This window comes from Natator depressus, chromosome 1 (genome assembly GCF_965152275.1).
Source record: "Natator depressus isolate rNatDep1 chromosome 1, rNatDep2.hap1, whole genome shotgun sequence".
NCBI classification, from domain to species: domain Eukaryota; kingdom Metazoa; phylum Chordata; order Testudines; family Cheloniidae; genus Natator; species Natator depressus.
This window is the reverse complement of record NC_134234.1, coordinates 201437402-201459432: the sequence shown is the minus strand read 5'-3', so window position 1 is coordinate 201459432 and position 22031 is coordinate 201437402. Positions and strand designations below refer to the sequence as shown.

The 22031-nt window shown below is 44.2% G+C and overlaps 1 protein-coding gene across 1 annotated transcript; it reads right to left on the bottom strand.

Moving 5' to 3' along the window:
• Positions 1-2822: 2822 nt before the first annotated feature.
• LOC142000232 (beta-1,4-galactosyltransferase 3-like) lies at positions 2823-21148 on the bottom strand. The gene is made up of 7 exons (XM_074974329.1): positions 21021-21148; positions 19835-20325; positions 12441-12676; positions 10583-10773; positions 9252-9374; positions 5297-5401; positions 2823-3774 (listed from the first exon to the last, which is right to left on the bottom strand). The coding sequence occupies exons 2-7, from the start codon at positions 20070-20072 to the stop codon at positions 3603-3605; spliced, it is 1065 nt and encodes a 354-aa protein (XP_074830430.1). The 5' UTR covers positions 20073-20325; positions 21021-21148; the 3' UTR covers positions 2823-3602.
• Between the last annotated feature and the right edge of the window lie 883 nt (positions 21149-22031).

The following is a 22031-nucleotide window of genomic DNA, read 5'->3' as shown; positions in this document are numbered from 1 at the left end:
TGAGACAGAAGGTCAATGTTTGGAAAATTAAAAATGTGTGGAAGTGAAAATTACAAATGATGTATAATGGAAATAGCAGATGCTTGCTATCATTAATGCTATAAAAGCTACGAGATGCTGCTCCACTATAAACACTTTGAAAAGTAAATTCCATCATATGCTGCCATCTGCTGTTTCCCCCTGAACACTGCCGCAATAACTGCTCAAGGAAGCTGCAGCTGTCAAAAGTATCTGTTTCATGCAGCAGAGATCAGCAGCCCAGAGGAACTCTGTGCCACCACAAATTGTGTTGTGGCTATGACACAAGGACTTCCTCATTTTGGCACTAGTAGACCTCATATGGTGGAGAGTATGATATAGTCTGTAGACTGAATACAAAGCGGCTGCTCTGGAGAAGTGGTTTTTAGAACAGACTAATCGCTAGTGCCACCTAATGATAAAAGGAAATTAAACTGTAGTTGCATTTAGTTTGGTTCACTTGTGTCGTCCCCCCCCCCCCCCCCCCGAATGCTACCACCAGTCAACACTGACCAGGAAGGCAGAGTTAGCAAGTGCAGAAGACCGTAGCCTTTATTAATGGTATTTCTCTGCATGCCAGTGCTTATGCTCTTCCTAGTAGTTTCTGGATGCCATTTGAGAAGTTGGTTGGTGATAATTAAGTCCTGTTTTAATAGGCACAGGACATAAACTAGAGCAGCTTGGTAAGGCATAGAGAAGGAGCAAATAGCAGAGATAGTTGAGACACTGAGGCTTTTAATCCTAACGTGTGTGGATTCAGACCCTGCTAGGGGAAAGGAAATCAAAAAACAGGGCCTTCCCCTGAGACTGCCAGTCCTTACACAGCCAGTCTGTTGATTATCAGGACACAGTACAAAGCCTGTGTCTGTGTACTTCTGCCTTGTTTGGGGGGGGGAGAAGAAATTCAGTTTGTTTTAAGAAACAGGACAGGACACCTCCAAGTGGTGCTTTACTGCAAATGTATCAAAAGGGTCCCTTTTAGACGCTGATTTAATCTATCTGGGTGGTGTACACAGTCCAGCTTCAACTGCTTCTCCTTTATCCTGGGTAAAAGCAGACAGCTCAGTACTACAATCTGTGTTCTTATTCCCATTAATGCCAAGTCATTTTTCCTTAACATGTCTCTTCCCACATCCTACAATAGAAAGGATCCAGACTGGAAGGCAGTGTGAAATGAAAGATAGGGGGCTTCCTTTAGCTGGCAGTTAAAAAGATTCAACAACCTAAGAGAGTGACTGCTCTAATTAAACTTTCTTTATTAGTGACTAGTCCTGAGGGTCACCCCACAGCTGTTTAGCAATGCTGCATTCCTCTTCCCCCAAAGAGATTAACACATTTAGCAGTGTGACCTCCAGACAACACACAGAAGGAGTAGGGGACTGTTTAAATATCAGCTGCTTAGAAGATGTAACTCTGTAAGAAATTGGTCTTGAATACAGTAGGAGCAAAATGACTTCTTTAGATTTATGACAAGGCTTGTGTGCAGTCAGCTAAGAATAAATGGCTGGTTCTAGGGTCACAGTGACACTGTTAGAATCCATAAGAACATAAGAAAGGCCATACTGGGTCAGACCAAAGGTCCATCCAGCCCAGTATCCTGTCTTCTGACAGTAGCCAAGGCTGGGTGCCCCAGAGGGAGTGAACCTAACAGGTAATGATCTAGTGATCTCTCTCCTGCCATCCATCTCCACGCTCTGACAAACAGAGGCTGGGGACACCCTTCCTTACCCATCCTGGCTAATGGGCATTCATGGACTTAACCTCCATGTATGTATCCAGTTCTCTTTTAAACCTGTTATAGTCCTAGCCTTCACAACCTCCTCAGGCAAGGAGTTCCACAGGTTGACTGCGCTGAGCAAAGAAGAACTTCCTTTTATTGGTTTTAAACCTGCTACCCATTAATTTCATTTGGTGGCCCCTAATTCTTATATTATGGGAACAAGTAAATAACTTTTCCTTATTCACTTTCTCCACACCCCTCATGATTTTATATACTTCTATCATATCCCCCCTTAGTCTCCTCTTTTCCAAGCTGATTCAGAGGAAAGGTAGTGAAATGTACTAGCTGTCTCACATGATCTGTGAAAACTGAAAAGATGGCCCACTGGATGGCTGAAAGGACTGGTAAAGGGGGAAGATAAGTGTCTTTAACTAGGTTGTTAGCCCAAGATTAGTTACTAAAGCATTAAGTGGCGGCACGTGTTATAGAACTAGATGAGAATTCACACACTCACTGGAGAAAAGTGTCCATACCACAAAAGTGACAGGTTCCCCCTTTATTGCAGTTTCAGAGCTAGGCCAAGGACTGAACTGGCTGTGGAGACTGAACTCCCCACTTATTCTTCAGGGCAGCGTTTAGGTGGTGGCAGGAATTTAGCGAGGCCTGCATTGTACTTCTGAATGGATGAGAACTTCAGGCTCCCGCTGTCCAGCTCTCAAGGCAGTGCTGCTGCCAACAGCAGCACAGAAGTAAGGTTAGCAGTTCTGCAACTCCCCCTTCCATAACCTTGCGACCTCCCCACAACTCCTTTTTGGGTCAGGACCCTTACAATTACAACGCCATGAAACTTCAGATGTATATAGCTGAAATCATGAAATTTACAATTTGAAAAATCCTATAACTCTGAAAATGACCAAAATAGACTGTGAATTTGGAAGAACCCTACCAATTCCTGCAGCTGAGGGGAGACTGGTAACTTATGTTTCAAGTAACCCTTTTCTAGCTCTTAGTGTTTTATTTCTATTAGTCCCATGCGGAGTTTTTTTAGTAGTGTTCTAAGTGAATAGATTTATAATTCGATCAGCGCTGGCAGGCACAAAAAATGCAGGAGGCCCATACCCAGGTTCCTGCTCTAACTATGACTAGACAAAACTTTCTGCTATACCAAGCCGCTAGACTTCCTGTGGAGAAGCTCCCGTACACAGCAAATGGTCACATAAAACAGGAACCATAAGATGGCTATTAACTTTCAAAATTTGTATTTAAACTTCCTGAAGAATATTTACAAATGTAACAGTTGGAAAGGGAAATATTTAACACTAATGGAAAAAAAAAAAATCTTATTTCAAGAAAGATTGCAACTAGAGAATCTCTTTCCCAGGGAGACGGGACTGAGGTTGCTTTCAGACAAAAAACACAGAACATGTCCTCAGTGGGTTTAATCCCAATTACCATTTTAAAACAGTAAGCAGTAGGATATGCAGGGGTTATGTAGCTGGCATTCAACTAACTATCCAGCTAATGGGTCATGCCGATTTAAGAGTACACAGCTTAGACTGGGAGTTGTCTGGTGATGAAGGATGTACTCCTCAAGGCTGCAACGGAAGGGGGTGTGTGTGTGGGGGGGGGGCTCAGTAGCATCACATTTTACAGCGCTTAAGGGATTCTCTACAATAAACTGAATCCAGTCTATTAGTGGTCATGCCTCATTCCTGAAGACTTTTCTTCTAACCCTCGCATGTTTGGAGGAAAGATGAAGCGCACAGCAGGAAACAATTCCTCAATCTTCGTAGACCTCTGATTCCTGATTAACTATAGGCTGGCATGTCCTGTGTTGCACAACTTTCAGGTGCTGTACCAATGCTCAAGCTCTATTCTCTTTGTTTTTCTCCTCTGGAGGCAGCGTGGGAGCATTCCCAATGTCCACAGTGATGTTGGTATAAAGAAGGTGCTTCTTTCTTGAAAGGAGTTTGAACTCTACAGAATTCATTCCATCATCCTTCCATGTTTTTCTGGTGTTGTGCAGTGGAGCAGGCCTAAAGGGAGGAGAGTACCTGTAGTTAGATATTCCCATCTTTGTCCAGTCAGTTACAATACAACTCTTGAAAAATACACAACACACTCTGTTTGTGAATATGATTAAGTGGCTTAATCAGAGAGAAGAGAGGCACTGTTGGGTAACACTTGAAGTAAGATGTAGACAGGCAGATAGGGAAGCTGTTCCAGGTGGCAGCAGCTTTACAGGTAAAGTCTGTTCCACCAAAAGACCTCAGATTGTTCCTTCGCACAAAGGAAACCTGTTCTAGACAAGCAGAAAGAGCAGAGAGTGGAGCAGGGACATGCTGTGAGGTGCAGGAGACTGGAGTAATTGTGTGGTGTTTATGAACGAGGACTGTTTGGAACTGGAGCCTGAAATGAATGGGGAGGACCAGTGGCATGTGTGAGTATAAGGATGATGTGGCCATGCCGATCTGTAGGTCTGAAAAGGCAGTGGCAGCACCATACTGCACATGTTGGAACATGAAGAGATGGGGCTTGAGGAGGCAAAGGTGGCAATGAGGATTTCAGAGGCAGAATGGAGATGCAGGTGGCTGTATGTCGATTTGCGAACATGTGAGAGAAGCTGTTAAGGAGCTTAGTCTTAAGGATGAGGCCTGAGATGCCAATGTAGACAGCCTCCACCACAGCATAAACACCTTCCTCCAGCTCTTGGTATGTAAGTAGGTCCTTGGGGATTTAAGTTAAAGATAAAGGTTCACCTTACCCATGTCTTCTGAATTCAGCGCTCCGATTTCGCATTTTCACTGGGTCTGCATACAGTTTAGTGTTTGTCTACTGCTAGCATAATACCTTGTTACATAAAATCTTAAGACTTATTTTGTCTGAGTGTACATAAAAATCTTGAGAGGAGGGAAAACATAAGAGAACAAGCTTCAAGGCTGATTCTTAATGTTTCCAAGATACCTTGAGGTAACTAATGTGGAAGTTGTTTTGTTTCTTCATATGAATATTTTAACAAACTATTACTGTAGTGTTTGGAGCCCTAATCATGGGCCAGGACCCCACCGTGCTAGGCTCTGTACAAAACTCTTGCTAGCAACTGCCAATCAAAAGAATGAGCTTACTACTAAGGACTTCAAACAATGTGATGAACTAGTATTAAAGCATCTACACTTTAAAAATATAACCACTGAAAGAAAGTACGGTTCAGTTGTAATTGGCTTTTGACCAGACAATATTGCTGATATCACAAATGTTCTTTTATCCATGAGTCCAGAGGCTGCCAGCAGGACTGCAGAAATTTAAAAGTTTTAATCAAAACAAATCAAGCAAATGCTTCCACCCGGTGAATTTCCCAAACTCTGTGCTGAACAAAGTCAGAGACAGTTTCTTTAAATAGCATTTAAGAGCGGGATAGTGATAGGCACAGTCCAAGGAGCTGCTTTCTGCCCTGCATGAGGAGGAAGTTGCTAGCATTCAGTCAGCAAGCTCTTCAGACCAGGGATGGCCACACTGGAATTTGGACAAATGAGGACAGGGCCCTCCTATAATAGTTACCTTCTTAGGTGCTCTTCACTCCCTGTGTGTTGCTCAAGATCCACCATTTTGTAGCGTCCAAGATGAATAGGGGTCCTGACTATTTTCATTCCTGCTAACTGAATCCTTTAAAATGAAGATAGAGCAAAAGCTAGGTTTATATACAAGAATATGAAACTTTTTTGGGGGGAGGGATAGCTCAGTGGTTTGAGCATTGGCCTGCTAAACCCATGGTTGTGAGTTCAATCCTTGAGGGGGGCCATTTAGCGATCTGGGCCAAAAATTGGGGCTTGGTCCTGCTTTGAGCAGGGGGTTGGACTAGATGACCTCCTGAGGTCCCTTCCAACCCTGATATTCTATGATTCTATGAATACCAGCTCTAGGCTACACAACGTACAGAGATGTTTCCTGGTAGAAACGCAACCAAAGCAAAACATACAACAGGGCTGAAAAGACAGTACTTCAAATTCAAGAAGAGGAAGTAAGATTATGGTACTCAGTGGTATCTCCTGAATTAGGCATAATGCACCACTGACTTGATGGACACCACTCATGGAGACTGTGATGGGAACACTTATTTGACCTAGAAGTAGTGTGGTACATAAATGTGAGCAGGCCAGCAGCAGTGCATTATGCTACCATTCAGATGGCCTAGGGCAGTAGAGTTCCAGAGGCTGTATCAACTGCTGCGTCTGAATGCCAAGCCTAGGGAACTTTACAAAAAATTATTCCTAGTGCTACCACCACTTGTAGTGAATCACTGCCAGTTTCGGATAGATCTCAAGTGCAGGAAAGGCTCCAATAGCCAGACCCATTGCTACTACCATGTTTGTTTAATTTGCTGAAGATTTAGGCAGTTTAGTTTGGCAAATTAACATCTCTGAAACTTCTTTTTATTCAATTTCTTTCATTAAAAGTTTCATTTTAGAGATAGAGCTAGAGGTAGATAGCAGCAAGCTGCACTGCAACATTCCTGCTCCCAGGCCCTTGGGAAAGGCCAGAGTGCCAACAATATTTAAATTTAGACTAGAATTATCAAAAGATAAACCCAGAAATGGTATTAAGTCATTAAGGGAGTATGTCTTAGCATTTGGTAAAGTACCATTATCTCAACCTGGGCTGCAGCAAAAAAGTTTGTATGTCTGCATTTAAAAAAAAAAAAAAAAACATACATTAATTACACTGCACATTCAAACAGAAAAATGGACAACTGCAAAAAAGCTGAGCTAACTTTGCTGTTGAACTCTAGTCTGGCATTGCAAGACTAATTGTAGTAATGCAACTTTAAAATACAAAAAGCTATGTTAATGCAACAATGGAAAACCCACAAAATTAGCATAAAACATGGTCTGTGCTTAATGTTAATACTTAAATGGTTCCTGTTCAGATATTGAAGCTCATTTCTCATAGGAGGTGAACGAGGAGGATACTAGTGCCTGAGATTAAGGTTCAAACACAACTAGCTGATGCTGTTGAACCCAACTTTGCTACATCTGTACTGACTGCAAAACTGGTCAGCACTGATTGGCCAACCTGGCTCTTCAGTTGTGTTTAATATAACAAAGCTTTAGAGAGAAGACAAGGCCAGCAAGGGTTCATGCCATATTTCCAGTTTTATTTTTGCTGTTCTACAGCATAGGTGCTCAGTCCTTTCTAAAACTCAGCTCTCTTTTAGGGGTCTCAAGCTGGTCACTCAAAAATTGAGGCACCACAAATCACTACAAACTTTTGTAAACACATGCCTGTACGTTTGTGAACAAAGAATCATTATTAGCCTCCACCATTAATAGCAATGTGCCCCTCAAGTGGAAGTGGTTATCCATTTGTAGTACATAATTCTCACAAGAGATTTACTTTCCTTCAAGGAAGGTATGTTTTGGGGTCTACTCAGGCGAACAGTGCCCCTGGAACAGATTTTTTTTTTTTTTTAAAATAAAGGAATAAAAGGAAGTGCACCCTAATGCACAGGACTCTGGTATGGCACGTCTCACCACTGGCACCCCACTTGAGACCCATGTTAAGAGCTGAAGTAGTGCAGAAAGCATTGGAGTGGGTCTTCTGTTTGTTTTTAGAAATTCAAGATGCACTATACCCTGATATTCCAATCATCAAATAGTACTTTCATTTAATTTTAAAAGTAATTATGTTCCTATAATAAGATTTCTCTGATCAAAGGAATTAACTTTTAAACACCTAACTTTCCACGCTCAGGAGCACAATGCTTGGGAAGACTCCCACAGTCCCTGAACAGAATGTTCCACTGAAAATTACATAACCTGTCACACCGCGTAAGAGCAGGAAATAAATGTATGATTTTTACTGCCAGCTAAGTAGTATAACCTCCCCAACAGTTTGCCTCAATGTCTGCTGCTAGAGCTGTACCACTGGTGAATTACAGCTACAATGCTTGCTAGAGTAGACAAGGCCAAGGGGTCTTTATTCTGTACTCTACAGAGCTGCACTGGGCACAGCAGCTGGAATTAAACTCTCTATATTCACACCCATAGCACGTCACCTTCCTAGCAACAAAACATCACATTTTGCCAACACTGACTCATAGGTATTTAAGGCTCTATGATACGTCACTATGTGTCTGACAGTTTAAAGATAGTAATGTAAGGAATCCAGATTCTGAGCTCCCCAAATACTGTGTACTTACTGAAACAGTCTTTCAGGTGGTAAATGCCATGTCCTGAACCCCTCCTATTTTAAAATCTAAAGCTTCCCTAAAATCCCCTAGCTAACTTCTAGGTTTTCTACCTTGTCAGCCTAGTATTCTCTCCTATGGAATGATTAATTTTGGTGAGAGTCAACTATCAGTCACTAGTGGTTTATACAGCTCTTGGAAGAACTCCAGAGACAGCACAGGGGTATTCAATGCAACATTATCTAGCTCCTGAAGTCCAAGCTATCTGAAGAAAGCTTCTAATTTTGTTTAAAGTATCACTTTTGTACAGTAGGAAGTTAGATCTAACATGCCCTGACCATCAATTCTGAATTTAATGTCTCCAGAACTGAACTCTGGAAAGATGTTGATACACTGGAGAAGAGTCAGAGAAGACCCACCAGAATCATTAAAACATTACAAAACTTGCCTTACAGTGATAGGCTCAAAGAGCTCAATCTATTTATAGTTTAGCTTTAATGGGGGGGGACTTCATTACAGTCTGTAAGTATCTCCATGGGGAACAAATATTTAACAGACTCTTCAATCTAGCAGAGAAAGTATAACTGTCTAGTTTCAACTTTCAGGCACTGGATTAATTTGGACTGGAAATAAGGTGTAAATTGTTAATGGTGAGTGTAATTAACAATTGGACAATTTACTAAGGGCTGTGGTGGAGTCTACATCACTGACAATTTTTAAATCAAGATTGAATGTTTTTCTAAAAGATATGGTCTAGGACAGGTGTTCTCAACTTTTTTCTTTCTGAGCCTCCCCCCCCCGAACATGCTATAAAATACTCCACAGCCCACCTGTGCCACAAAAAATGTTTTTCTACATATCCAGTAGATTAAAAGCCAGGGCCAGCATTAGGGGATAAAAAGCAGGGCAACTGCCCAAGGCCCCATGCCACAGGGGGCTCCTCAAATCTAAGCTGGCTTCATCCCCATGTGTCAGGGTTCAGACTTCATCCCCAGGGAGTGGGGCATGGGCTTCGGCTTTTTTCCCTAGGCCTCAGTGACTCTAGCGCCAGCCCTGCTCTCTGGTTTATTTCTGGTTGAGAACCACTGGTCTAGGAATTATTTTGGGGGAGTTCTGTGGCTTGTATTAAGTAGGAGGTCAGACTAGATGATCATAATAGCCCCTTCTGGCCTTGGAATCTATGAATCATAGCACTATATAAAATTAAAATTGTCCAGAACCTATTAGCTCTTTTATAGTTCCTCCTCTTGGGCTAATGGAGACCATGCAATATGTTGTTACTTTTATATTTAGTTCTATTTTAAATGGCCCAGTTCTATCCGTTAGTACCTTGCAGCAATGTCATCATCTTCACCACGACTGCCCCAGTAGGTGTTTGGAAACCCATTTATCTTCATGTAATGCTCTGGAGTCAAAGCACACACACCTCCAAAAAAGGACCAATATGGCAAACTGGCGAAGAGAAGAACAAATTGTCAAAATGGAGAGTTTGTCACTTTACAAACTGTCTTACACTGCAGTGATGAGTCACATGCATCTTGGTCTCAGCTTATTGTACTTATATTGCACAAGAAGCTGGATGATAGTTCTTTCATATTTACATGGCAAGTATTGAATTAGAAAGATAACCTGTAGAAAGTTTTAGTCACTGAATAAGTGGGATATTAAGACTTCAGTGCAGAAGATCAGACTGGTAAATTCAGCTGAGATTCCTTCTAACCAGCAAAATTCAGAGATTAACTGTTCTGCAACGGACAGGCATTTTTTTCCCCAGTGTGAGGGAAATACCGTACTCTGCTAACAGAAGAAGGAAAGAAAATAATTAGCCATCCATCACAGGAAGATGAGTTTCAGTTTGCTTTGAATAGCTGCTGAAGGCAAAAAAAAAAAAAAAAAAAAAAAAAGGGTGGGAGCTCATAAAGGACTGGGTTTGCCCTGGTGTGTCATAAAATGATCCATGATAATTATATAGCTGCAGAGGAGGGAAGCCATAGTTGTTTAAAGTGATGTAGATTATGATTTCATCAACATCTCAGTGTTCAGATTCCTACTCAGCAGCAGTACCATGTCACATTTACAACAAGGAGTCCAGTGGCACCTTAAAGACTAACAGATTTATTTGGGTATAAGTTTTTTCATGGGTAAAAAAACCCCACTTCTTCAGATGCATGGAGTGAAAATTACAGATACAGGCATAAATATACTGGCACATGAAGAGAAAGGAGCTACCTTACAAGTGGAGAACCAGTGTTGTCAAGGCCAATTCACTCAGGGTGGATGAGAAGGTGTCAATACCAAGAGAGGGAAAATTGCTTTTCTAGTGAGCCAGCCACTCCCAGTCCCTATTCCAGCCCAAATTAATGGTGTTAAGTTTGCAAGTGAGCAAAAAGCATGTCATATTTGTGCTTTGTTCTGCTTAATGCTCTCCATCCTTCATCTAGGGGAAGGATCTGTCTTTCCGTTTTAATATGGGTGCATGGGGGAGAGCGGCAGGAATCATTTGACTAGCTACTCTGACACATCCCTTCCTGCAACAGCCGCCCAGGTGGGAAAACACTGAGGTAACATCCTTCAGTGTCCAGTCCTAGGCTATATGTTCCATGAAAAGGAACTGCTTATAAAGATCATCAAAAGCATCCATCCCAAAAGCAGACCCTTACCTGTACTGGAATTTGTCTATGGCACTGGCAATGTGTTTGGGGTAGTATTCATCACAGACATAGAGGTTATAATCATTTTCAGGAATGAGGTCCACATCATGCAGGAGCAGACAATCCCAGTCCTCATCCTTCATGGCTTCCCGGACACCAACATTAAGGAGCTTTGCTCGGTTAAAAGTAGCATTCCCAGCCTGGAAAAGAAAACGTGCAGTTTACTCACCAACTCCAGGAACGGCTTCAAGGGTCTAAGGCTGCTCACACTGAAGTCAATGACAAAACTCCCATGGATTTTACAATTTGAGTGAGACTGGAACCAAGTGATGCTGGGAAAAGCTTTCAGAAGTCCCTTAAATGCTTTTGAAAATTTGACCTACTGCCTTAGCAACTCTATGAACTTTGCGAAGTTGGAAGTCTTTTGCCCATGGGCATAAAGAGAAAAGGGATTCTAATCTCTGTAGCAGACTAAATGTAGATCTTTAACTATACTTCCCTGCACAAAGAGATTATTGCCCTCATCCCTCTTTAGAAAGAAGCCAGAAATCAGAACACATATGCTAATTACATACAATTGAAAGATACTCCCCTTCCTAACTAGCCATCAGTTTTCACCACTAGTTAATTTCCCCTCTCTGGGGATCCTTCACAACACCAGAACTCATCAGTAACACCAACTGTTTGGCCTATGTAGGTGTGACCCAGAGCAGGATCAAATTAGAGTTTGTATCTCACTCTTGTCTAGGCAGACAGTAAAGATACCCGATTTCACTCTGGCACCTCCTTCTGACTGACTCAGAAGCAGCTCCAATGAACTTGAGAAGCAGCCATATTCAGTCCTCTTTCACAGGAAAGATTATCACCCTTTAAATTTCTCCCTCCAAAAAAACAAACATGTAACAGTATCTAGTGCTAAGATACAATAAGCGCTTTAGAGTTACAAAGAGAGTGGGTTAATTATGTGCCATTGTACGTTCATATTCACAAACTCCATATTTCTCATGGTGGGGGAAAATTGTGTCTCCACTTTTCATTTACAGCCAAACCTCTCCTTAACTCAGAGGTGGACAAACTACGGCCTGGGGCCCGCATCCAGCGCTTCAGATGTTTTAATCCGCCCTCAAGCTCCCGCTGGGGAGCAGGGTCCAGGGCTTACCCCGCTCCAGTGAGGGAGCGGGGTGGGGGGCTTTCCCTGCTCTGCGCGTGCTGTGACTCCGTGTGGCCCCCGGAAGCAGCAGCATGTCCCCCCTCCAGCTCTTACATGTATGGGCAGCCAGGGGGCTCCGCCTGCTGCCCCAAGCAACACCCCCCAGCTCCCATTGGCTGGGAACCAAGGCCATTGGCTAGGAACCAAGGCCAATGGGAGCTGCAGGGACAGTGCCTGCAGATGGGGCAGGGCGCAGAGCTGCTTGGCCGTGCCTCCGCGTAGGAGCCGGAGCAGGGACATGCCGCTGCTTCCAGGAGCTGCTTGAGGTAAGCGTTGCCCAGAGCCTGCACCCCTGATCCCCTCCCACGCCCCAACCCCTCTCCCAACCTCTTGGTCCCAGCCCAGAGCACCCTCCTGCATCCCCAACCCCTCATACCCAGCCCCACCCCAGAGCCCATACCCCCAGACAGAGCCCTCACCTCCCCCCTCCCAATCCCCTGCCTCAGCCTGGAGCCCCCTCCCACACCCGAACTCATTTCTGGCCCCACTCCAGAGCCCTCACCCCCTCCCGCACCCCAACCCCCAATTTCGTGAGCATTCATGGCCTGCCATACAATTTCCATACCTAGATGTGGCCCTCGGGCCACAAAGTTTGCCCACCCCTGCCTTAACTGGAAATCTCAGCAGCAGTGATAGACACACATGGTTTTGATTTACCTGGTGAATCAAGTAGATGCTGTAGTGAAGCTGTTGGCGCTGCAGGAAGGGATGTAGATAATAGAGAAGGTATCGCAGGTGCTTCTCCTGGTTCTTGTGTGGTACAATGATGGCTGATTTGTAGCGAGCCAGGCAGTGAGGAGGGCTATAGCAGCCTCCAAACCGAACAAAGGGATTTTTTTTTATTATCCTTCTTTCACTGGGGAATGCATTGAAGGTGATGGTTAATGGACCAACTGTAAGAACGAGGGAAGGGGGGGGGGGGGGGAAACAGTGAAAATTTGGTGGATTTGAACAGTGATTTGGTTCAACCTCAAAATTCATCAGAATAAAAGCTCATACTTCTACTGCTGAAAACACTTGAGCTATACCCAACAGGGAGCAGTATAGTGGGCATCTGTCACACTATGGTTTGGAATCCACAAGGGAGGCCTTTCAGTGGGCTGATCCACAGTCCTGTTCTTCTGACATTTGCTGTTCTTCACTCACATTAGAAGAGAAGACCCAGACTCCTGTGAAGTACGTTGTGTAAGCAGACCACAAGGGAGTCTCGGCAAAAGGCAAGATATTTATCATTGCAGGATGGTTGTTTCTCCAACTACTCTTCTACAATCATATCTGCCTTCTTTACTACCTTTTCCCATTTATGGATCAATGCCTCGTTTCAGGCAAGGGCTCAAGGACAAAGTGGTCTGGAGGAATTGTAGTGACTACAAAGAAACTATTTTGGAGAAAACAGAACTTCAAGGGAGCAGGGGCACTTTCTCTCACGGCAGCCCATGCCACCCAAAGATAAGTTCCCCTTCTGTTCTAAGGGCAATCTGATATTTAGTAGTAGGTGGAATATTTCCTCCTTTCAGAGTTCACAGCCAGCTCTCAGTCCATTCTGTTGTGAGAATGGGCTCTGCCGCCTTTTTAGTGTCAGGAAATCAGACCATTGCTACTTTACAAATAGAATCATAGACTTTAAGGTCAGAAGGGACCATTATGATCATCTAGTCTGACCTCCTGCACAACATAGGTCACGGAATCTCACCCACCAACTCCTGTAACAAACCCCTAACTTATGTCTGAGCTATTGAAGTCCTCAAATCGTGGTTTAAAGATTTCAAGGTGCAGAGAATCCTCCAGCAAGTGACCCATGCCCCACGCTGCACAGGAAGGTAAAAAATACAAAGGCTTTGTAAAGATTCATAAATTCAGCCTCACAATACACCTGTGTGCTACAGCAGGACAGTATTAGCTCCAATAATTTTGGTGGCTTCTTCTCCCCCGCCCCCCCCAATGAAACCCAAAGCTTTCCTAAGTATTTAGGAATCAAGGAACCAGATATCTAACTAATGGAGAACTAGGAGTATTTGTGGCACCTTAGAGACTAAAAGGTGCCACAAGGACTCCTCGTTCTTTTTGCTGATACAGACTAACACAGCTACCACTCTGAAACCTAATGGAGAACTCTGATTTTTGACTCTGTTACCAAGAATTTTCCTAACCAACTGCTGCCATGTTTGCTTAATTGCAACAAACAGAATGGCTGTTCTTCAGGTAACTATGCTATGGAGGAACAGCTCGAGATCATACCTACCATGGCTAGGTGATTACTATGATTGTATTAGCTGCTTCTATGGAACTCTCAGCTTCTGTCTTTAAAAACAAAACACTTCATTCCGTTATTGTTTTTAATCTGTACATTTCTATTATACTGTTTTTATATTTAAAACAAAAAAAGTTAAAGTAACTGTTTTTATAGGTAAGTACTAACTATTGCTCCAGTGTCAGTTGGCATTTGTCTAAGCGATACTAACAAAATGTATCTCTATTCAGATTCAGTTGCATTTATGGGAGTCACAACAACAAAGGGTATGAGGTTTTGTTTTTTAAAGAGATGGTGTACTTTTTTTCAGTATAATCAGGGCCCTGCATACTGCAGGACTAAATTCAGTAGCGCCAATCTGTAAATTCCACAACAGCAACTCCTGCTTTCTAAAAATCAACCTTAATTTATTCTACTGACGTGCAGTATTCTTACATTTTTGTTCTTCCACCCCCACGGCTCATAGATGAATTTTGGAAGCGTTTTCCAACCATGATTATTTTAGAGAATAAAGTTGTTTGTCATGCTCTCCTGGCCATGTGGCTCCTCAGTTCCTATGATGTTGTTCAAGCAACCTAGCTCAGAACCTGCTTCTTTCCCTGGCACACATGGGGAGAAAAGAAAGGAAGTCTGTACGCTGCATCTATGGCTCGTATCCCTAAGCACTTCTGGCTCCCCCACGCTCCCTGGCCGCAAGCTGGACTTCAGGTCTGGGTCCCTAACCCCTGCCTCCTAGCTCCATGGAACAGCATAGGGAGCAAGCACTGTAATGCAACGAACTCCCTCTTGTGGGGAAAGTAAAGGCAGCTGCATACGGTTCTCTGCAGAGCAGGTAGACAGAAAAATCACTGTGGTCCAACAGGAGCAAAAAACAACAAATTTCAGGGCAGAAGTACTGAAAAAATGCCATAGTCCACAGTTAAAATGAATGGATTAGTTCACACCTTTCAGAGCTATTATTTCAGCTCTCTGAACACTTGTGCAGACAGCACTTCATCGATTTACATTTTCAAAGTTCTCTCTACAACCACGAGTGCTATAAACAATATTTTATTTTTCAATCAACATTCAGATTCTGGAGCACAACTCCATGGCAAAGGGTGAATTCCATAGCAAACTCTGCTGCCACAGAAGACAGGGCGCTGAGCACTCTTGTACCGTAGAAGGAATTAAGACGCTCTTGCCCTGGCCACTATCATTCATTCTCTCTCAGCCGACACTATTTACATAAAGATCATGCTTCCAACCTGTGCTCCCTTGACCACCACTGGCTGACAGAATGTAACAAAGGCAAGCAGCGAGGAGTTCAGGTAGGAGATCCTCTCTTGAATCACATTACTTATGAAATGATTTGCAGAACAAACAGGTTAGAGTACTACTGAATCAAAAACTATAAAGTGTTATGTTTCAGAGTAACAGCCGTGTTAGTCTGTATTCGCAAAAAGAAAAGGAGTACTTGTGGCACCTTAGAGACTAACCAATTTATTTGAGCATAAGCTTTCATCGAATGTATCTGATGAAGTGAGCTGTAGCTCACGAAAGCTTATGCTCAAATAAATTGGTTAGTCTCTAAGGTGCCACAAGTACTCCTTTTCTTTTTATAAAGTGTTATGGCCCCAAAGCTTCCTGAGCCGTTGCTCTGTATCTAACATTACATGGAAAAGAATCTTTTAACCATGTTTAGAGACGTATAATGGTCAACCAGAACAGGAAGCTTCTAGCTGCATATATAAAAACCAGAGCCCCCCAGTCCATCCCTTTAGCTCATCAGCACCACTGCAGGACATATTCTCAGCCTGCTTTACTTATTAGGCAATGCGTTCAAACTGAGGTTTTTGCTGGATTTGGCTGAATCAAATTCATTTCAAGGGAAATGTGAGACCTTTCAGACCTCGAGTGTGCACACCTTAGGATCAGATGACCTTACAACGGTCCTCTTGGTACACATTTAATCTGGTGTAAGTGGATGCAACACCGCTGACTTCAACAGAAGTTTTGCCATCAGCAAGACCTGCATGATTCAACCTGTCAAAGGGGAACTTAAACAATTAGATGTAAACACTACCCTGAATGGAAATAGCTTGTCCTCATGGGGAAATTTATTGATAGAACTATATCAGTATGACTATACCACTATAGGTTTCAGAGTAACAGCCGTGTTAGACAAGTACTCCTTTTCTTTATACCACTATAGTTATACTGGTATAACTCCCTCCCTGTGTGGACACCCTGAACCCAAAGTAAGAGAGTCCACATGTGCAGTTACATCAGCATACTGTAGGGTGACCACCTGTCCTGAATTGGGCAGGACAGTCCCGAAATGCAGAGTTCAAGTCCTGATGTGAATGACTCCAGGACAGCATGTGTCTTGGATTTACTGCGGCGTCACTCCACGGCTGCCCAAGATTCTGGGGTGGCGCCAACCTCTTCCTCGTGTGTGCGCACGGTGGGGGGGGAAACGACACACAGCACGACACGACCAAGGTGGGCCTTCTTCCCGCCCTCGCTATGAGCTCCCCCCCTCGCCCCCCCGGCAGCCAGAGCCAGGCAGTAGTAAGAGCCTCTCAGGGAGCCCGGGCTGTTGTGGGGAGCTCCTGACCCTCCACCCTGTTCAGGACGGGGTGCCCGAGACCACAGCGGACCAGGCTCCCTGGGTGGCTCTTACTACTTCCTGGCTCTGGCTTGGCCTGGGCCACGGAGGTGGGCAGGGCTCCTGCATGTGTCCCACTTTTGTCTTTTGAAAAGGTGGTCACTCTAGTGCACTGGTATATCACCAGTTATGTCACTGTACTGGTACAATTATTCTGGTATAGTTCTGCCAGTACATTTCCCCATATAGACAAGCCCACATTGTTTAGATGAAGAAATTAGAAGCAGTAAAGGAGCATTAGCTAAAGCACCAAATCCTAACGATGGAGAATGGGCCGAATCCAGAAGTGTGTCCAGGCTAGGTCTCTCAACTGCAGCTAAAGGCTTAACCCCAATTCATAGAAAAATGCCCTTGCCTATTTTTTCCCCTTTAAATACAAAGCAAAAGTACGATCCCTAATAGAAAAGTATCAGTTTGACACGACTGCAGGGACCACTCACTAGTACCATAGCAGTTGGTCATGCTCCCAAGAAGGCTATGACAGATGGGAGTAAGGAGGAGGGACTATTTTCAAAGACATTGGACCAAGTTTGCTCCTGGTATAAACCCATTTAATTCAGCAGGTACATGAGGGAGGAATTTGACCTATCAAGTTTTCCAGAGCTAAATCTAAATCATACAAATCTAATCTAATATTACAACAAGGTGCAAAAACACAGGACTTTGAAGTTAAATGATAAATAGATGGATTCAGTTTGACTGGGCTCAAGTTGAGCATACAACTGTAGGTTAGACAAAAAAAATATGAAATAGCAGGCAGCTGACTTTTGCTTAGACAATCTTCAAGATGGAAATAAAGTTACTTGTTCTGTATAGTAATGAAGACACTGAACATTTACCACACACATAAATAGAGAAAGGACTACACTTCATAGAAGGCCTAATCCAAAGCCCATGGGTATGGGAGTCTTTCCATTGACCTCAGAGGGATTTGGATCGGGCTCAAAGTGACCTATTATTATCAGTCTCCAACTTGGAGCTTCAAGAATTACATTTGAAGTCTTATTTAATGGAGACTGTGAAATAAGTATTGGAAGGACAGATATTCTATTCCATATGTGATGTTTTTAATTTCAATGGGACTCTTGAGAGAGGTTTTTATTAATAAATAATTTGTGTATTTATTTTAGTTCTAAGGAGGAGAAGAGTAAATGCCTTTTACAGGAGCATACATTTAAAAGAGTTCATTTGGATGAGATTTGAACACAATTGATCATGAGTATCTGGAGAAACAAATTTCTTTTTATGCACTAAAAAAAGTGTTATTGGTTAGAAAGTTAGTAAACTAAAGCAGAATCTTATTTCACACACTGCAGGTGTTCCAACACCACACCAGGTTGCTTTCTGCAGCGTGCATTTGAAACAACATTACAATTCTAGTTTCCTCTAGAGGTTTCCATAAATGCTAATTACTCTAGAGTATTTAATCTATTTAAACTCCTTCTTTAATTTGCTCTCATTTTGGTAGCTCCATAGAAAACATTATTCTCTGATGGCTGAAAGGCAAGTTGTACAGTGCTCACCGTTTGTTTGGAGGTTAAAGATAAAGTAAAGCCTCCTATTTAAAGAAAGCCTTTTAAGAGAGGAGGATTTTTGTTAGGGTTTGCTGAAAGTGAGTGCAAGCATCCATTTGCTAGTCTACAACTTGGCTCATAGTAAAAATTTTCAGTCGCTATCTATCCAGGCCCCCTTAAGTGAATCAGTGAGCTCTAGTCTGCTCTAGACTGAGTCTACACCTCAGGAAATAATAACTGGCATCTGTGCCAGTAGGCTCACGGACAATTATTTCAATGGCCACGAGGAGAGTTGCTCACAGAAGTGGCTGTTTCCAAGAGAGGATTGAGGCATACAAGCAAGACAACACGAGCGAGAAACCATGCACATTGTCACTGAGATTAAATGAAATAAACACAGGCAGTGTGGTGGCAGAGGGAGAAAAAAAGGATGATCAAATATTGTTATAACCCCTGTAGAGCTAGTCTAAATGCCCACCCAGATGAGTAAATCCACGTTTTCTAACTAAACCAGGCAACTGTTCAAGACAGCTGTGTTGTGCCCACACATTAGTTTTTTTTAAACAGAACACAATTATGTGTGAAGCAAGGTTGTGTATCCCCTCTTACCATGCTGCCTGATCACATTTGCGTCACTACATCTCAGAATATCTGGGCAGCTATCATCTCGTGCCTCAGCAGTGGCTATTGTACATGAAAGACGTACACAGATTACAGCATTTGCAGCACGGGGGCAATAGACTGCGGTGCCCTACCACACAGAGCTGGGAGGAGGGAGGACTGGCTGAACTGGTTTCACAAGCAATTAGGAAATGTAAAAACATTTCCAGATTGGAACATGTTGTGATGTAGCTGAATCAGTGCTACCAACAGTGAAACAAGCAGTTTATTTTTTAAAACCAGTGTCATCTAGTCTGTCTCAGAGTTCTACCTGATTGCAAAATTACCTGCATCCAATCAGGCAGAAGTCTGAGAAAGGCTAGATGACACTGGTAAATATAGCACAGCACCCAGTCTACACTATAGCTTGTACTGCAGCAGCTACAGTGCTACCTACACCACGGCTGGAAAACTGGTACGGAATTTCTTTGTGTACACAAAGGTCCTCTCCAAACAGCAAAACAACAGCATTACAAACTGGAAATAAGAATATGGGCCAGTCAAGGCCTCTAGGAATGTAAAACACTCAGCTGCCATGGTTACTGTGTTTTGTTAGTCTCTAAGGTGCCACAAGTCCTCCTTTTCTTTTTGCGAATACAGACTAACATGGCTGCTACTCTGAAACCTGTGTATTAACTATGTTATGTGTTGACAAAAAAAAACAAACACCCACACACCACCTATTTAGCTAGAGCTGGTTACAAGCACACTGTGAAGTTTAGCATAAACAGGGCCTAAGCATACACTGAACAAAACCATCTGCACTGTTTGATAGTATCTGACACAGTCAGAGTCAGTAAATTTCCAGTATCTAGATTTAGGATGAAAGGGAGAAATTAATTTAACCCCAGAGTGGAAATGCTAGTAGAAGCTTCAAACACTATAGTAAATTATTGACAAATACGTTTCACTTTTGTAAAGTGAAAAGTGTTATTACACTGATGCATTAGTTCAGACACTAGCAGTTTATACATACCAAATATCGGTGACTGGGCTGTGCAATATGGCATAGTTTCTTCATTAGGAGCTCGGGTGAAAAAGCTGAGGTTTGTATACACATCCTGTGTTTTTGAGTAATCCCAGGGCTGAGGTGCATCTAAAAATCCCCGAAACACACTCGATGCTCCACCTCGGTACAAAATCAGGATAAATATGGCTTGAAATACAGCTAGAAAGAGCAGAAAACAAGGATTTTCAACACGAGACAGGGACATGGTTTTAGGCCATCCACTGGAACTCTTGTTGAGAGTTTAATTCTCTAGAACAACTTCACATTTTAACTTCAGAGCTACATTTGTTTATGTAAGAATGCTTGTCCTCTTCAAAGGGCTCAGCAAAACAATTAACGTCTTTTGACTGCAGTGCATATTTCAAGCATGGTTTCGGTTATGTGCAGTCCAAAATGCTAAACTTTAGCGATCTTCTGTGCATCGCTCTTCATTCTTCGTCAACATTCAATCTGCACAGCTAATAAAGAAAAAAGACAACTTGTTACAGTAATTCCACCACAGGACGTCTGCCAGTTTCCCTACTAATTACCACGGACAGTCAACTTCTGGTATACTAGGGCCAGGCCGGGTCTGCCTTCCCATCCGCAGCCCGCTCCCTGCCACGGCAGAAAACCATCTCAAACACGGCTGCACAGCGGGGTGAGGCCCCCTTTCCGGGCGAGAGCTGGCTTACGGCAGCCAGGCCGCACAGACCCGGAGCGAGCCGCGCCTTAAGGCGAGGGGAGTTCGGGCTCGTCCCCACGCCGGGCGGCTCCCTGTGTGGACGCTCCGATCCCGCCATAACGCGGCCGGGTTTCACTCCTGATCCAACTCCAGGAGAACGCGGCGCGCTGACGCCGGAATCGGAGCGTCTACACAGTCAGCAGCTGCGTGAGGAGATGGCTCCAGTCAGAGGCGGGCGGGGGGAGGAGAGCCCAGGGCGGATACACCCCCCCATGCGGGTGGGGGGGGGGGTATCGGAGCGGCCTCCGGGGCCTTAGGGCAGCCCTAGCGGCTGCTTCCCGCGCCCCCCGGCGCTGAGTTACGGGAGGGGCCGCAGCGACCACCCCCCTCGCCAGCGGCAGGGGCTGGTATGGGAAGGGCCGTCGCCTGTCTCCCCTCGCCGCCAGAGCGAACCCAGGAGTCCGGGCGGCACCGCAGAAAGCCCCTCACCGGCCCGAAGAGGCAGCACGCGCCCCCGCTAAACTGCCAGCGCCGCCACTCGCCGCGCTGGCCACGCCCCCTTCCCGGGCCGCGCCCACTCCCCGTAAAACCGCCCGCCCGTCTCGCTCCTGTAATTTGCATAAAATGGACCCGATCCACGCCGCCTCATACTCGATGCGAGACCACTAACGCCCAGCATGCAAGGCGGCTCTTCAGGGACTACAGCTCCCAGCATGCCTCGCGAGCGAGGGATTAAAATTCCCCAGTGTAGGTAGAAGACCCCCCTTCCCCTTGCACTCAGATAGAGCAGTGCATGCTGGGATGGGGGTTGTGGTCTTTAGGGGGTAACCCTCCAGATTGAAGGGGGTAACCACATGTGGTTATAGATGTGGGGCCTGTGGGCTGACTGTGTATATCAGGCCCCATCACGGCCTGTGCTAAACCCATCACACTGGGACGGGCCCATCCCAGGCTGAAAGGCACCAAGAATCACTTATACAGAATTCGCAAAAAGAACAGGAGGACTTGTGGCACCTTAGAGACTAACCAATTTATTTGAGCATAAGCTTCCGTGAGCTACAGCTCACTTAAATAAATTGGTTAGTCTCTAAGGTGCCACAGGTCCTCCTTTTCTTTTTGCGAATACAGACTAACACGGCTGCTACTCTGAAACCTGTCATTATACAGAATTGCCAGCTAGTGTGCTATTATGATGGAGCCCTTCACTAGGCCCTCCCACCCTGGAGAGGGCTGGTGTGGGGAATGGGCACAACGAGACATGAGCACCAGGCTGGATGGTCTAATCCTGCTGTGAGCAGGTGGTATAACAACACCTGAGCCGTCACAAGAATGCCACCCCTGAGCATTCAAAATCAAGAGTCAGGCCTCCAAAAATCATGAGCCTGGTTGAACCGAGGTGCTGGAACAATTTTTATAGCGGAGGTGCTGATGGATACAATGGAAATCATGTATTTGGTGTTTGTTGTTAGTACTTCGTACTTCAAGCACCCACAGCACTCC

Coding starts and splice junctions, on each gene's coding strand:
- LOC142000232 (XM_074974329.1), bottom strand. CDS start 20,072: ATGTCCCTGTCTCGTGTTGAAAATCCTTGTTTTCTGCTCTTTCTAGCT. Junction 9,375..10,582: donor ATAGACAAATTCCAGTACAG/GTAAGGGTCTGC, acceptor TCTCTTCGCCAG/TTTGCCATATTGGTCCTTTT. Junction 5,402..9,251: donor GATGATGACATTGCTGCAAG/GTACTAACGGAT, acceptor TTCATTTTAAAG/GATTCAGTTAGCAGGAATGA.